Source organism: Cololabis saira, chromosome 1, assembly GCF_033807715.1.
Source record: "Cololabis saira isolate AMF1-May2022 chromosome 1, fColSai1.1, whole genome shotgun sequence".
In the NCBI taxonomy this organism is placed as follows: domain Eukaryota; kingdom Metazoa; phylum Chordata; class Actinopteri; order Beloniformes; family Belonidae; genus Cololabis; species Cololabis saira.
Window position 1 is genome coordinate 9,891,222 of NC_084587.1, and position 13,717 is coordinate 9,904,938.

The 13,717-nt window shown below is 45.9% G+C and overlaps 1 protein-coding gene across 2 annotated transcripts in view; it reads right to left on the minus strand.

Annotated features, from left to right (window-relative positions):
- Positions 1–13,717, minus strand: part of kitb (KIT proto-oncogene, receptor tyrosine kinase b) — a 58,632-nt gene that overhangs the window by 28,368 nt on the left and 16,547 nt on the right. For both annotated transcript variants that reach the window (XR_009783846.1, XM_061736090.1), the window contains exons 4-5: positions 12,957–13,096; positions 2,187–2,355 (exon numbers count right to left, since the gene is read on the minus strand). Coding sequence is in view for 1 of the 2 variants with exons in the window: in XM_061736090.1 (XP_061592074.1) it covers positions 2,187–2,355; positions 12,957–13,096 (309 nt within the window). In the remaining variant the exon portion in view is untranslated. The remainder of the gene's footprint in view (positions 1–2,186; positions 2,356–12,956; positions 13,097–13,717) is intronic.

Consider the following 13,717-nt stretch of genomic DNA (forward strand, 5'->3'; position numbering starts at 1 on the left):
TTATCACAATATTCTAATTTTCTGAGACAGTCCTGTATTTATCTATTTATTTATTACGGATCCCCATTAGTCCTCACTGCAGTGAAGACTATTCTTCCTGGGGTCCAACATTGCACACATAGAACAATCAAATACAATCCTTACAATTAACATACCTAAATCTAAACAAAAATGATCTGAGATGTAATGGAATTCAACCCTTAAATTGTTAAAACCAGCCGGAACCAAACAACAAAAAATATTCCATTTTACACGCTCAGAATTTCAGAATAAAACAAGAATTTCAGAATAAACCAACTAACTAAAACTGACTTCCTTGCTAAGTACTTTTCTTTTCTTAATTTATTTGTGAATCTAGCTTCCTTGTTTATCATGGTTAAATGTGGTGGAAGCTTATTCCAATATGTTACTGCTCTAAACATCGTAGCCCTTTTTAGTGCATTGGTTCTTGGTAGAGGAAGAGTAAAGTGAACACCAGAAGCAGATCTGGTTGCACAGCCATGTTGAGTATTGATGGGTTTTAGATGTGATAACAAATTGATAGATTTACCAATATTCCAGAGGTTGAACAAAAATGTTACCAGGCTACACGCCAGCCTTTGGTCAACTTTTATCCAGGTCAATGAGGCAGGATCATGTCTGATGTGCAGTTTCTCTACGTTTACATGCTGTCAAAATTCGGGTTATTGCTAATATTCCGGTTACTGAAACATTCAGAATATTCAGTTTCCATGCGTGAGCAAACAGGGTTATCCCTGTATGCATGGTAATGAATTATTCAGGATATCCCGATCAAACCAGCAACGCGCGGAGAACGTGTTGACGCAATTCACGTAATTTCCGCTTCTTCTTCCTGTATCCAAATTCAAAACAAATGCTGCTTCGCGCTACTTTTCTCTCACCTTCTTGTAAATCTGGCTATCCCAGTACTTTCTACCGTCTACAAATGCCAAAATGTTCATATCCTTCATTACATTTATGAAGTGATTGGTCTCCTCCTCACTCCAAAAGTGTGGCGTGGTCTTGTTTCTCCGTGTTTATAAGAACTTCCTGAACTCAAAAGACCAGGATTCCTTGCGAACAGAGCATGCACAGAAAACAAATTCCTGTTCCGTTTGATGGGGATATTCCGTTAGGCGTTTACATGACCGAATATTCAGGTTTTAAAAGGAGTAACCCAGGGGTCATATTCAGGTTTTTAAAAACCAGAATATGAGCAAATTCTGGTTATTCAAAGGGGTTATTGGTGTTTACATGGCCGTGCAAATTCGGGTTATTGCCAATATTCTGGTTTTAAAAGGGTTATTGATGCATGGGACGGGCGGTATGGACTAAAAAAATTATCACAATAATTTCTGGCATTTATCCCGATAACGATAAAAATGACGATAAAAAAAATACCAATTCAACTCCATCTTTGTAACTATAAATCTATCACCACACCACAGTCTTTGGAGCCAAAACGCTGCTCTAAAAGATACTAAATGCTACTAAACTACACCAATGGGAATTTATCGTTCTTTCTTTCTTTCTTTCTTTCTTTCTTTCTTTCTTTCTTTCTTTCTTTCTTTCTTTCTTTCTTTCTTTCTTTCTTTCTTTCTTTCTTTCTTTCTTTCTTTCTTTCTTTCTTTCTTTCTTTCTTTCTTCTTCTTCTGGCTCATTTCTTTCTTTCTTTCTTTCTGGCTCATAGCTTCCTTCCTTGCTTCCTTCTTTCCTTCCTTGCTTCCTTGCTTCCTTCCTTCCTTCCTTCCTTCCTTCCTTCCTTCCTTCCTTCCTTCCTTCCTTCCTTCCTTCCTTCCTTCCTTCCTTCCTTCCTTCCTTCCTTCCTTCCTTCCTTCCTTCCTTCCTTCCTTCCTTCCTTCCTTCCTTCCTTCCTTCCTTCCTTCCTTCACGTACGTTGTTCGTGGATTTAACGCAGAACCATAAATCAGCTTTACACAAAAACGTCATCAACGGGAATTTATAGTTTTTACCGTGAGATGACAAATTCTTACCGTGGGGAATTTTTTTGACGGTTAATCGTGAACGGTAAAATATCGCCCATTCCTAGCATGTAAATGCAGTCACTGTGCTCAAATCTCACACCTCGAATGATGTGGCTCATGTAGCTGTGAATGTGTGGCTGCAAACAAGACATGTGGACACAGCGGCTCGTGTGAACGCCATCAAACAGCTTCAGCGCTTACCGTGCACGTCCAGCTGCAGGGCGGCTCTGCTGCCGCCCCTCTCGTTGTGGGCGCTGCAGCGGTAGCTTCCCGAGTCGGACCGGTTGACAGCTCTGATGGAGAGCGACGCCGAGCGCTGATACCCGCGGGAGCCGGACAGGATGTGGAAGGTGTGAGATTCTCGCGGATGCTGCAAAAACCAATGGCAAACAAGCGTGCAACATCAGTGAGCATCGTCCAGCTAAGACCTGAGAAATATCTAAATAATTAAGATTTAAAAACACAGTAGTCTTCAGGGTTCGATAATGCAGCTCTTAAAACTTTGGCCTGTCCTCCACTTCTTCTGTGTGGCTTGGAACGTTGCTGCTGCAAACTCTGCATCATGTAATATTCAACCTCAGAATCGATGAAAACGCAAAGAGCTTTTGTGTTTCTGAGCAGTTCCAGAAAACGGACACATTACCGCAACATCACCCACATCATTTCTAGACTACTTTTGCTTTTAGAGGGAGCGTAATATGGAAAGGAAAGTAACATTTTCTGTGTTTGAGAGCATAAATCTGGGCGTCTGAAGTCCTTTCTCATTTGCAGAGCTCTCAATAATATAAAGATCAGCGATCCAGAGCAGCTTCACACCTCGACAGGTAACTTTAATAGAGGCCCACCCCTCAGACGACAGTGTTAAGATGTTAACTCCACCCGCTTTATCTGGCTACTATAACAAAGGTTTATATCTTTTATATTTTTAGCCGGGGGACTACCAATGGAAACTAGCTCTGTAGCTAAAATTGGGTGCATTTGCATTTTTAATTCCAAATGTATATGAATGTACACTGTCCCTTCCCAAATAAACTGAATTGAATTGAATTGAATTAGATAAATTGTTGAAAAGGGGGCATTTGTCTTACATTGTGACCATTTTTCTTTCCAAAATCTGTCACAGACATTGATTTACTCGTGAAACCAGGACATTAACACCCGCACATGCACATTAATAACACATTTAAACAAATGTAAAATGTGCCGGAATTAGCCAAAAAGGCTATTTTGCATCCGCTGTCCCTGGACTGGTGTAAAAATGGTCAACCTAAACGAAAAAATTATTAGATACAATCAATAAAACATTTCCGAATAAAAAGGCTATATCAGAATAAAGATTAAAAGGTAAAATCTAAGCTAAAATACATAAACACACAAGGTTAACATAAGCTCAAAAACAGACAAATGCTACAAATGAAAACAGAAACAACATGAAGCAGCAACAGTAACATCAACATTAATAACACAAGACACAGTAACACACTAACAGGCCAAAAACAAACAAGACAAAAGCATGAAACACAGAATAAAAAGCCATGCACAAAAAGCAACATTATAACTAGACAAACTAATAGGCAACATGACAGGTGACATCAGACAAACACCGACAGACAGGGCAGCAAGCCAGGAAAATTACGCACTAAAATTCAATATTGACAGCCTTGACCACTAATTAACCACTTTTTTAAATAAAATTTAAAAGAAGAATAATTTGATTGGTTTCTAATCTCAGTTGGTATGAAGTTCCACTCACAAGCAGCCCTGATAGAAAATACAGACTGACTAAAAGCACTTTTCCTAAACTGGACCACACAATCTCCTCTAGCTGCTCCTTTATAAACTGGTTCAGTACAGGAGGAGCAGGTCCATGAATGATTTTAAACAATAGACATAAGTGTGAGTATTTGATGAGATTTTCCAGATGCAACAACTTATATTTCAATAAAATATGGCAGTGATGATAGTCATTGGATTTCTTGTCCAGTGTTAGGGTTTGGTTTTTAAAGGACCCAAGTGCAGGGAGAGAGAGGGAGGCCAGAGGCAGGAGTTCTCAAAAACAAAAGGATTTAATCCAAAAAAGGCAAAACACAAGGCGCTGCAGAGCAGGATAAACAAAAACCAGGAACAGGGAAAACCGACGAGGAGACATGGAGGGAAGAACCAGTACGGACCGACAGGGAACCAAGGAATGACAAGACAAGATATACTGAGGGGATAACGAGACAAGACGAGACACAGGTGTGGACACAATCAGGGCAGATGGGACACAGGCGGGGCAAGACAGAACTGAAAGTTACAAACACTGGGGGGAAGTGTCAAACCCTGACAGTACCCCCCCCTCAAGGGACAGATCCCAGATGTCCCCAGAGTCCTAACCCAGGGTGGGCGGAGGGGGCCTGGAGGAGGGCCCAGGCCACACACGGCCAAAGTTCCGGGGGCCGACCTCGGGACCGGGCAGACCAGCGAGACCGCTCGGGGGGGCGTCCCCGAGGCCTAGGCCTGGGTCTTGGCGGGGGGCGTGACGGGGATTCTTGGCGTGGCTCGGGGACTTGACAGGGCTCGGGAACCTGACGGGGCTCGGGAACCTGACGGGGCTCGGGAACCTGACGGGGCTCTGGGACCGCCTCAGGAACCGAGGGCTGCGGGACCGCCTCAGGAACAGAGGGCTGCGGGACCGCCTCAGGAACAGAGGGCTGCGGGACCGCCTCAGGAACAGAGGGCTGCGGGACCGCCTCAGGAACAGAGGGCTGCGGGACCGCCTCAGGCACAGAGGGCTGCGGGACCGCCTCAGGATCCGGAGTCGGGGCTGACAGGAGGCGGGGAGCCGGAGTCGGGACTGACAGGATGCGGGGAACCGGAACAGGAGCAGACAGGATGCGGGGAACCGGAACAGGAGCAGACAGGATGCGGGGAACCGGAACAGGAGCAGACAGGATGCGGGGAACCGGAACAGGAGCAGACAGGATGCGGGGAACCGGAACAGGAGCAGACAGGATGCGGGGAACCGGAACAGGAGCAGACAGGATGCGGGGAACCGGAACAGGAGCAGACAGGATGCGGGGAACCGGAACAGGAGCAGACAGGATGCGGGGAACCGGAACAGGAGCAGACAGGATGCGGGGAACCGGAACAGGAGCAGACAGGATGCGGGGAACCGGAACAGGAGCAGACAGGATGCGGGGAACCGGAACAGGAGCAGACAGGATGCGGGGAACCGGAACAGGAGCAGACAGGATGCGGGGAGCCGGCGTCGGGGGGCAGAGGATCCCCGGAGCTGCCCGAGTGGGGACCCGGGTCCGTGGCGCTGGCTGCGGGGGTACCCGGGTCCGAGGTGCCGGCTGCGGGGGTACCCGGGTCCGAGGTGCCGGCTGCGGGGGTACCCGGGTCCGAGGTGCCGGCTGCGGGGGTACCCGGGTCCGGGGCGCTGGCCCCCCCTCAAGGGACAGATCCCAGATGTCCCCACAGTCCACATCCAGGGCGGGCTGGGGGGGAACACGGGTCCTCGGAGCTGGCTGAGGGGGGGCACGGGTCCTAGGAGCTGGCTGAGGGGGGGCACGGGTCCTCGGAGCTGGCTGAGGGGGGGCACGGGTCCTCGGAGCTGGCTGAGGGGGGGCACGGGTCCTCGGAGCTGGAGCAGGAACAGGGGTCGATGCGTCCAGGACCACCGCTAGAGCAGGAACAGGGAGCGATGCGTCCAGGACCACCGCTGGAGCAGGAACAGGGAGCGATGCGTCCAGGACCACCGCTGGAGCAGGAACAGGGGGCGATGCGTCCAGGACCACCGCTGGAGCAGGAACAGGGGGCGATGCGTCCAGGACCACCGCTGGAGCAGGAACAGGGGGCGATGCGTCCAGGACCACCGCTGGAGCAGGAACAGGCTGGGGCTGGCGCTGGCGCCGTCGCTTCCCCTGGGGCTGAGAACCCCCGGGCCCGCCTCGAGCCAGGCGTGTTCCCCAGAAGGGGGGAACAGGCTGGAATGCGTCCAGGACCACCTCAGGAACAGGAAGAGGTGCGTCCAGGGCCCCCACCGGAACAGGCTGGGGCTGGCGCTGACGCCGTCGCTTCCCCTGGGGCTGAGAACCCCCGGGCCCGCCTCGAGCCTGGCAGGTTCCCAGAAAGGGGTCCCCATTTTTCTCTGCCTCTCGGCGGAAGAACTCAAAAAGAGTAATATACTCTCCCGCTGGGTCCATGTTGGTCGGTCCGTTCTGTTAGGGTTTGGTTTTTAAAGGACCCAAGTGCAGGGAGAGAGAGGGAGGCCAGAGGCAGGAGTTCTCAAAAACAAAAGGATTTAATCCAAAAAAGGCAAAACACAAGGCGCTGCAGAGCAGGATAAACAAAAACCAGGAACAGGGAAAACCGACGAGGAGACATGGAGGGAAGAACCAGTACGGACCGACAGGGAACCAAGGAATGACAAGACAAGATATACTGAGGGGATAACGAGACAAGACGAGACACAGGTGTGGACACAATCAGGGCAGATGGGACACAGGCGGGGCAAGACAGAACTGAAAGTTACAAACACTGGGGGGAAGTGTCAAACCCTGACATCCAGTACCTTAATGGTTTTCTTATATAAAGAAAGTAGTGGTTTAAGTGCAGTGTTACTAGCTTGAGACCAGGTTGTCAAGCAGTACGTTATATGGGAGAAGATCATTGAGTGCATGTACATTAGTGCAGCTTTGGTTTACATGCAAATGCGAACATGTCTAAAGTTTGCCCTTTGAAAAGCCCAGATCTATTACTACCAAATGTGAATTAAAGCAGTTTTGACTGACACTGAAGTTGGTGCAAAGTAAACAGCTTTCATAGAAGGGCATCAGTACTTAGATGTTTCTGACGTGATCCATCCGTCTTTTGCATCCGTACTTTGCACAAATGTTATAGTCGGTTTGCACAACTGCTTAGCGGCAAAAGGGCGGAGACTCCTGGACAAGCAGTCCTTGTTCTAAACGGTTCCTTTGATGAATGCTGCAGGGTTGGGTGTAGTTTCCCAGCATGCTCTAGGGCGGGGTGTTTAAGGTAAATGTTCATAGTCTGTCCATCATCGGTTCTTGTTATTGTTGTTATTACTCACACGAGCTGTTTTTCTGTTTCTAAACCTTTTAGTGAACCGACTGAAAGTGCATGTGCAGTTTTAGAGGATTTATCCTTCAATGTTAAACTAATTTCACATGTCAACTGTTGTTTGCGATATTTGGTTTGAAGCCTTCATCTTTATGACGACATGTGAACGCCGAGGAGGGAAGAGTTTTATGCTTTTTCAAAAGTAAGGTTACCTGGCCGCGCTATGCCGAGGTAACGTCAGAAGACGTGCAAACTGTAAATGTGACTGGACCAAAACCTCTGTAATGTCACCCGGATGTTTTCTGAAGAGTTGGTTTAAAGTCTGTTTTTTGTTTCCTTCCCCGGGGAAGCTGGTACATGCCGCCTCATGCCATCTTTGGCCCAATGAGTTGTTTGCAGGGAAATTACCCGTTTTAAACGTATATGTGAGCGGTGAAATTAGAAAAATGACGATGCTGAGTCAGCGCAGGCAGCCAGTTGCTTCGCTACTATTCGTAGCAAAAGCGATAACGGAGGAGCTGCTAATCAAAAGTCCACCTCCTTAATTAAACACGAATATAACATTTTACTTGATGTGGACCAAAGAATATGTTAATTTCTGCTGCAAAGTTGGACATTTTAATGCAGCAGTCAGTGCTATAGATATTGACTCACTTTTGGAGCCAGACCCTCCAGTGGTCAGTCGATGAACTGCAGCTTTTCTTATTTCTGCTTAGTTAGTTTCAACCTGAACGTGTGAATGTCTGCACTTGGTTATGGAAAGGCGCTGGATCTCCTCCCTTTTAGGCCCTGTCCCAATACTCCCACTACCCCTACTTTTCAGCACTACCCTTAAATTTTGCGCGTTCCCGTGAGGGTAGTGGTGTCCCAATTCCTCTTTTCATCTAGGGGGGAGTGGGGAAAACGAGGGTAGTGGCTATGAATCTAGCCCTTCACAGCGAGGGTTTTCAGATGCTCACTAGCTGACCAAAGGCCAGAAAAATTTCCCAGAATGCTTTTCGTCGTCATTTGCGGACTGAATAAAAAAAAAACATGGCGGAGATTTCTTATTTTTTAGTGAATAAAATCAATATTTTGAGTTAGTTTCTGGATAAAAATGCATTTTCATTACATTTCTAGCGAGAAATATATATTTTACTTTCATAATATTCACTCAGTGCATGTACATAATCACTTGTTTGCCCGTTGTTGTGAAGTCTTTTTCAAACCTCGCCAGAATAAAGGCTGATTTATGGTTCCGCGTTGCACCAACGCAGAGCCTACGGCGTAGGTTAAGCGGCGACGCGCGCCTTACGCCGTACCCTACGCCGTAGGCTCTGCGTTGATTTCACGCGGACCCATAAATCAGCTCAGTTAAGAAACGTCTCACTAGAACTGGTTCTACTGGACCAACTTTCACCTCCTTCTTTGAAGTTTCAGTGAATTTATAATACATTTCTGAACATCTTTATATTTGCTCTTGGATGCATTAACATGGTCTCATTTAAGACATATTAAAATCCTTGCAGGGCCCCAAACGCCTCGACTGGATAAACTGTTGTCCCATATGTAGATGCAGTTCCACATTGGACCTGGTCCAGGTTTGAATCCTGGCCTTTGACCCTTCGACATGTGTTCAACACCCTCTCTCTCCATCCTCTTCTTCTTTCTCTTTTGTTGTACTATCAATAAAGGCTCCTGAGACTCAAACAAATCTTTAAAATGACTCTTTGACTCTTAACAACATCTATTTATCTAATTTCTTACTTTTTTATTCCCTTTTATTTCTAATTCTCAATATTGCTTTGTGTTTTTTTTTTTTTTTTGGGGGGGGGTATTTGTTTTGCTGTTATGGTGTCTAAACATTCATAAATCTGACTTGACTGTAGGAAACATGACTTGCTGTTCCACTTCCTCTGATTTTATTCCTAGTCAGAGATCAAAATGTATTGTAAAAAAAAATGTAATGTTTTTCCCAGCTGCCAGTGAACGCACCGCGACGGTGGACCGTTATAACGAATGACAGAAACAGAACGAAACACTAAAACAAGGAAATATAATTTAACCAGCCGACTGTTTGACAGCAGTCGTATTTTAACAGGAAGAAAAGCGTCAACAGCATCACACAACAGCACAGTTACACCGCTAAATCTGCCTTCTGTTGGCCGGCGTGCGTGTTTATGAGCGTAATTTGAATTTATTGACTTTTTTTTTACCCATGCAGCAGGAGGTGTTTGCTGATGCTGATAAAATCCCTTAAAACCCCCTCCCCCCAAAAAACTGAGCAAAATAAGGAGAAGTAAAGGGAAATACCAGGAGATGAATATGGTGTTAGTGTATTAACTCTCTTAAAGGTGGAACAGGTCGCACCTTTGTAGGTTTTTGCAGCAACAACTCTGTATTGATTTCACACATCAACACTGTTGAAGTTCATCCTGATCTTCTTTGCAACAAAAAAATTCAAGTTCCTTCAAACTGCGAGCAAGTCTGCGGCGTCTGACGCTTTATGACTCTTTGAACATCATTTCAAAGGTTTTTGATGAGAACTGTGCTCCGACTGGACGGATCCAAGACTTAGATTTTCCTTTTTCTGAAGCCAATTTGATGCTTTTGATGTTTCCTTGAGTTCATGTTCAGCCTTTTGTTTCATCCTTTTTTTTTCCATTTCACGTTTTCTAGCAGAATATCTTATTTATAGGATATCTAGTTATCTGTCTTGACAAGTGTTTGTGACCCAGCAGCAGCCCTACAGCGCAGCGCTGCTGCTGCTCTCCACTGGCTTTGAGCCAAACACATCTCTAGGAATTAAAGCAGAATATTTCAACCTTTGTCTCGTCGGAGTAAAACAACGTTTTTTTCCACATGGTTTCGGGCAACTGAATGAATCTTTTTGCTTTACTCAGATGGACTTGTATACTCTTGTTTTTGTAAGAAAAAGCATCTTCTTCAGAATACTGTCACAGTTTTGGTGTTTAGCTCCTGTTTTATTTAGAAATCTGTCTTTGTCTTTTAGGCCACGTTTACACATAGCCGGGTATTTACAAAAACGGATATTTCCCCCTCTACGTTTTGAAAAATATCCTCGTTTACACGAACTCGGATAAATACGCTGTTAAGGTGCTATGAGCATCCAAACCTACAGGGGGCAGTGTAACGAGAAGCATAAAGTCATGCTAGCCAATCAGAATCCTGAAAAAAAACGTCAACAAATGACACGTGTTAAGCCTGAATAATATGGTTCTGCGTTAAATCGACGGCGTAGCCTACGTACGGTGCGCGTCGCCGCGTACCCTACGCCGTAGGCTCTGGGTTGGTGTAACGCGGAACCATAAATCAGCCTGGACTGCCAGTTACTTCCAAGACGGAACGAGAGTCTTTCGTTTGGAGTGACAGAGAAGTGGAGTTACTTTTAAGTGTGACTTTAGAATATAAAACAGGTAAAATACAAGAAAATATTGACGGTGTCCAAACAAATTGTAAACACAGGTCACACAAATGACGCTGGTGACGTTTCTGTTGCATATGGTGATGTTCTGAAGCCTAAATCTCTGTTTTCCCTCTGTTTACAAGCAAACGTGAAAACTGAGTTTTTGAAAATCTCCACTTTGGTCGGAGTTTTCAGAAATGATCGTTTTTGGTGACTTTGAGCGTCGTTTTCGTGTAAACGAACGTCCAAAACGCATGAAAACACCACCGTTTTTGCTACGTGTAAACGGGGCCTCAGTTTTGTCTTGACTTCCCTTTGTCTCATCTGCCCTGATTGTTTGCACCTGCGTCTCGTCCAGCTTTCTATAGGCTGAAATATGGTTCTGCGTCAAACCAACGCAGAGCACACGCCGTCACCGTGACGCCGTCGTGAACCCTTCGGACTTCTCCGTCACTCCATTTCTCCGCGGTGCAGTACCCTCCCGTGACCGCTAATTCGCGATCTTTTCCTGAATGGTTTATCCGACCTTTTCCGGTCACAGTGAATCAAAGAGATAAGGACAACTATTGTGCAAAAAACCAAAACAAAAAAAATCACACAAACACAAAGAAAAGAGCGCTGAAAGTTCACGACTGCTTCAAACCGGAAACCGGAAATGCGTTGCTACCAAGTGAACCAATCACAGCCCTCTCGGTCTGCGTTTGGTCTGCGTCGCGTCGACGCGTACCACACGCCGTAGGCACTGCGTCGTTTTGACGCAGAACCATAACTCAAGCTTATATCTTGTCTTGTCTTTCTCTTTCTCCCTGCTGGTCCGTATCTTTTCATCCCTCAATGTTTTAGGCCTGGTTTTTGGATTTTGTCATGTTCTGGTTTTTTGCAATCCTGCTCCGCAGCGCTTTTGGTTTTGTTTAAGTTAATAAATCACTATTTTTGGAGCTCTGGTCTCCTGCATCTGGGTCCTATCCTCCACCACACCAGTGATAAATACAGGCAACCTGAGGTTCCTGTAGTTCCTTCAGTCGGGCTCTTGATACATTTCCTCCTCCTTAACTTTGGAAGATCATCCTGATCCTGGAAAGTCTTTGCACAGCCACATTTCCTGCTCTCATCGATGCTGGTGTCGACACTGTGTCATGGTACGTTCAGGGCCTTCGATATTCTTTAAAACCTTCTCCTGATTGGTCGTTTTCAACGACTAAGTGTCGCAGTTTCTTTGACACTCAGCAGGATATGGGCCTAAATAGTCAAGCAAATACAACAGCAGACATTTATCTGGTTTTAACCCTTGTACTGTCTTTGGGTCAAAATGACCCAATTCTTATATCCTTCTTTCCTCCTGCTCTCTCCTTCCTTCTCCCTTCCTCTTTTCCTCCTTTTTACCCTCCTTTTTCTTCCTACCTCCCTTTCGTCATTTGTTCCTTTACCTTCTTTGCTTTTCCTTCCTTCTTTCCTTCCTTTCTCCCTTCCTTCCATATTTTCTCCGTTCCTTACTCCCTTTCCTACTTCCTTCCTTCTTTCCTTCTTTTCTCCTTTCTCCCTTCCTTCCATCTTTTCTCCCTTCCTTCCATCTTTTCTCCCTTCTTTCCTCCCTTCCTTACTCCCTTTCCTACTTCCTTCTTTCCTTCCTTCTTTTCTCCTTTCTCCCTTCCATCTTTTCTTTCCTACTTCCTTCCTTCTTTCCTTATTTTCTCCTTTCTCCCTCCCTTCCTTCCATCTTTTCTCCCTTCTTTCCTTCCTTCCATCTTTTCTCCCTTCCTTACTCCCTTTCCTACTTCCTTCCTTCTTTTCTCCTTTCTTCCTTACTTCCTTCTTTCCTTCCTTCCATATTTCCTTCCTTCCTTCCTTCCTTCCTTCCTTCCTTCCTTCCTTCCTCCTTTTCTCCTTCCTCCCTTCCATCTTTTCTCCCTTCTTTCCTTCCTTCCATCTTTTCTCCCTTCCTTACTCCCTTTCCTACTTCCTTCCTTCTTTTCTCCTTTCTTCCTTCTTTTCTCCTTTCTTCCTTCTTTTCTCCTTTCTTCCTTCTTTTCTCCTTTCTTCCTTCTTTTCTCCTTTCTTCCTTCCTTCCTTCCTTCCTTCCTTTCTTCCTTCCTTCCTTCCTTCCTCCTTTTCTCCTTTCTCCCTTCCTTCCTCCCTTCCATCTTTTCTCCCTTCCTTACTCCCTTTCTTCCTTACTTCCTTCTTTCCTTCCTTCCTTCTTTCCTCCCTTCCCCCTCCCTTGACCCAAAGACAGCCCAGGGTTAATCGGCATCAGCAGCAGAAGACGTTCAGGTTTGTTAAGCTAAGTTTGCTGCACAGCTGAAAACCTCCATTATGAAAGGGTGCTCAAACTTATGCAATCAGGGTATTGACAATTCATAAGGGTGTGCAGACTTCTTATATCCTTATGTTGCTTTAGTTTATATATTTCTACACAGCATGCTTGTGGTTTGACAGCGAGGCGCTCCGCCACCCTGGCTTAAAACAAGCACAGATAAATCCTGGACGTCAGATCTCACCGCCGGCGGAGGGAAGTCCCACGTCAGACTGAAGTCCGGGTTGACGTTGGTGGAGTTGCAGGTGAGCTTCAGCTCCTCCCCCGTCTTCAGGATGACGGTGTCTTTCTGGGAAAGGTTGATCACTGGGCGTAACTCTGGCGCTGGATCAAGACACACAAACAACACGATCATAACCGTGCCTTTGTCTCGCTCGTTTAAACCAGCACGCACTCGTCATAACTCTGCCTGGTTCTTACTGCGTCTACTCCATCAGACTGACGACACAAACTCATGTTGCAGCCGCTCTGGACCCGGCAGTCTTTCTGTGTTTGCATTATATTATATATATATATTAGCCACTGAACAACGTCACTTTCCACTTAACCCTTGTGTTGTCTTTGGGTCAAAATGACCCAATTCTTCCTTCCTTCTTTCCTCCTGCCATGCTCTCTCCTTCCTTCTTCCTTTCCTCCATTTCCTCCTTTTTTACCCTCCTTTTTTCCTTTTTCTTTCTACCTCCCTTCCGTCATTCATTCCTTTATTACCCTCTTTGCTTTTCTTTCCTTCCTTCCTTCCTTCTTTCCTGCCTTCCTTCCTTGTTTCCTCCCTTCCATATTTTCTCCCTTCCTTACTTCCTTCCTTCCTTCTTTTCTCCTTTCTTCCTTACTTCCTTCCTTCCTTCCTTCTTTCCTCCCTTCCATCTTGTCTCCTTCCTTCCTTATTTTCTCCCTTCCTTCCTTCTTTCCTCCCTTTCATCTTTTCTCCCTTCCTTACTCCCTTTC